Raw genomic sequence first — 3261 nt, forward strand, 5'->3', positions numbered from 1 at the left:
TTCCTGGCATTCAGTGTTGCCGTATCTTCATATCATTCCCCCCATTGTTCGAATGCGAAGAATGCGAATTGGAACACCAGAAGTCTTGTGTCTTCGAAGATCCCACCAATGAATTGCTAGGTAATCCTTCACTCGGCAACATATCTTGTTTACCATTAGGAAACCATTGCTATCGAGCGAAAGAATACCTAATAGTCCTCTAGTGGTTTGTGCTCGGGAACGATCGCGTAACCCCTGTTTGGTAGCTAACTTTAACTTCCTGGTAGGAATTTGCTATCGAAGGAAAGATTATCTAATCGTCCCTGAGTGGAAACTTGTTTGTTTGCCTTGTTATCAAATGTCTTACCACTACTCTCTTCGTAGTATGCTTTCTGTCGCTGCCTCGTTAAAAATCTTGCCAGAAAAACCCAATTGGGACAAAACCTGAACGAAGGGAAAAAGAGTGCAACACTTACTTTCCGTTTTACTCTTGTTCGTCAGCAGTAATATCTTTTGAGGTGAGACACGTTCCAGTTGCTGGGCAACTTATTTTCTTTTTGGTTCTCCAACTCGTATGATCCTTTCCTAGTGATAGCTGAAACCCGGTAAGGGCCTTCCCATGTTAGGCCTAACGTTTCCGAGTTGAGTTCCCTTCCTCAAGACCAAGTCTCCTATTTTGAAATATCAGAGGTTGGATCTTCGTTTATAATAACGCTCCATTATCTGCTTTTAGGCCTCCATTCTGACATGTGCCAAGTCCCTGCGTTCCTCTAGCAACTCCAAGTTGATTAACATTGCTTCGTTGTTCAATCCTTCATTTTCCTCAAAATACCTTAAGGTTGGTTCCCCCACTTCCACCGGTATCAAAGCTTCTGCACCGTATACAAGGGAAAATGGGGTCTCTCCCGTGCTTGACTTGGTCGTTGTTCGGTAGGCTCATAGAACCCCAGGTAATTCTTCGGGCAAGTTTCCTTTTGCTGCTTCTAACCTTTTCTTGAGGTTTTCAATAATTATTTTGTTTGTTGACTCGCTTGACCATTTGCACTCGGATGATAAGGTGAAGAGGTAATCCTCTTTATCTTCAAGTCTTCAAGGAACTTTGTAGCTTTTGCGCCGATAAACTGCGGCCCATTGTTGCATGCAATCTCTTTTGGTATTCCAAACCTGCAAATTGTATTTTTTCACAGGAAGTCGACCAAATCACGCTCTCCAATCTTCTGATAAGGACCTGCTTCCACCCATTTAGAAAAATAGTCCGTTAAAATTAAAATAAACCTTACCTTTTCAAGAGCCAGTGGCAATAGTCTAATGATATCCATCCTCCATTTCATGAATGACCACAGGGACAAAACCGAATGCAAGGGTTCTGCCGGTTGATGTACTAGTGGTGCGTAGCATTGACATTTATCATATTTTTGTATGATGTCTTTAGCATCTTGTTCCATACGGGGCCAGTAATACCCTGCCCGAACTAATTTCAGCACCAAAGAATCTGCACCTGAGTGGTTTCCGCATATCCCTTCGTGGACTTCTCTCATGACATAGTTAGCTTCTGGTGCTCCTAAGCACCGGGCCAGCGGGCCTTGAAAGTATTTTCTGTACATTTGGCCTTTCTTGAAGCTATAACATGCAGCTTTGGCACACAACACTCTTGATGCTTTGGGGTCTTCGGGCAACTTTCCATGCTCGAGATAATCGATTATTTCATTTCTCCAGTACCAGACCAAACTAGTAGGATTCACCTCATAGTAACCATCTGTGTCCAAGGCTGAGTTCATCAGTTGTACTACCATCCTTGATTCCGATCCTTGAATTTCTCTTGATGAACCTAAATTTCCCAATGCATCTGCCTCCGCGTTATCTTCCCTCGGGATATGAGTTATTGACCACTCCCAGAATCGCACCAATAGAGCCTGAACCTTTACCACGTATTGTTTTATACATTCCTCTTTGGTGTCAAAAATTCTGTAGACCTGATTTACCACCAACTGCGAATCACATCTGATTTCGATGACTTCAGAGTCAAGTCCTAGGGCCAGTTCGATCCCTGCAATCAAAGCTTCATACTCTGCTTCGTTGTTAGTTAAAGGAATCGTTCTGATGGCTTGCCTTAAGGTTTCCCCCGAAGGCATGATTAAGACTATTCTGAGCCCGGGCCCTTTTACGTTTGAAGCTCCGTCCGAAAATAAGGTCTAAACTCCCGATGTCGATTCTGACACAATTATTGCCTCCTTAGCTGCTAGAGGCAATAATCCCCGACTGAACTCGGCCACGAAGTCAGCCAAGACTTGCGACTTAATTGCAGTCCTCAGTTTATATTCTATATCGAGCTCGCTTATTTCGACGGCCCATTTGGCCAATCTACTCGAGAGCTCGGGTTTATGGAGGATATTCCTCAGAGGGAAAGTAGTCACCATAGCTAACTAGTGGCATTGGAAGTAGGGCCTCAGCTTTCGAGCGGCAACTACGAGAGCTAAGGCCAACTTTTTCAGATGTAGGTAGCAAGTTTCTGCTCCCGTTAAAATCTTACTAACGTAATAAATGGGAGATTGCATACCTTCATCCCCCCAGACTAAAATTGCACTTACCATAACTTCTGAAACCACGAGGTAGACTAGCAACATTTCTCCTTCTTTTGGTTTTGAGAGAAACAGAGGGCTTGGAAAATATTTCTTCAGCTCCTTCAAGGCTTGCTGACACTCCGGTGTCCATTCAAAATTTCTTTTCTTTTTGTGTAGTGCGAAGAAGCGATGATATTTTTCTGATGAATGGGAAATGAACCTGCTCAAAGATGCCAATCTCCCTATAAGCCTCTAGACTTCTTTTACGTTAGACACTTGATCCGGGATGTCCTCTATGGCCTTGATTTTGTTGAGATTACCTCAATTCCCCTTTGTGAGACCAAGAATCCTAGAAACTTACCCGAACTGACCGCGAACGCACACTTCTCGGGGCTAAGTTTCATATTGTGCTCCCTCAGGATGTCGAATGCTTCTTGCAAATGCTTCAACTGGTCACCTGCATTCAAAGACTTAACGAGCATGTTGTCTATATATACTTTCATAGTCTTACCTATTTGTTTTTCGAACATCTTGTTCACGAGCCGTTGATAAGTGGCTCCGGCGTTTTTAACCCGAAGGGCATCACATTGTAACAATATATACCAAAATTCGTTATAACGAAGTCTTTTCCTGATCTTCTGGGTTCATATTGATTTGATTGTACCCATAATAAGCATCAAGGAAACTCATTAACTCGTTCCCCGTGGTAGTATCAATCATC

At 43.1% G+C, this 3261-nt stretch overlaps 1 protein-coding gene across 1 annotated transcript; it reads right to left on the reverse strand.

The window, feature by feature from the left end:
- Window positions 1–989: 989 nt before the first annotated feature.
- On the reverse strand, window positions 990–2111 carry LOC138893024 (uncharacterized). The gene is made up of 2 exons (XM_070176790.1): window positions 1255–2111; window positions 990–1143 (listed from the first exon to the last, which is right to left on the reverse strand). Exons 1-2 carry the CDS (start codon window positions 2109–2111, stop codon window positions 990–992), a joined length of 1011 nt encoding a protein of 336 aa, XP_070032891.1.
- Between the last annotated feature and the right edge of the window lie 1150 nt (window positions 2112–3261).

The sequence above is a fragment of the Nicotiana tomentosiformis genome, chromosome 5, assembly GCF_000390325.3.
Source record: "Nicotiana tomentosiformis chromosome 5, ASM39032v3, whole genome shotgun sequence".
NCBI classification, from domain to species: Eukaryota; Viridiplantae; Streptophyta; class Magnoliopsida; order Solanales; family Solanaceae; genus Nicotiana; species Nicotiana tomentosiformis.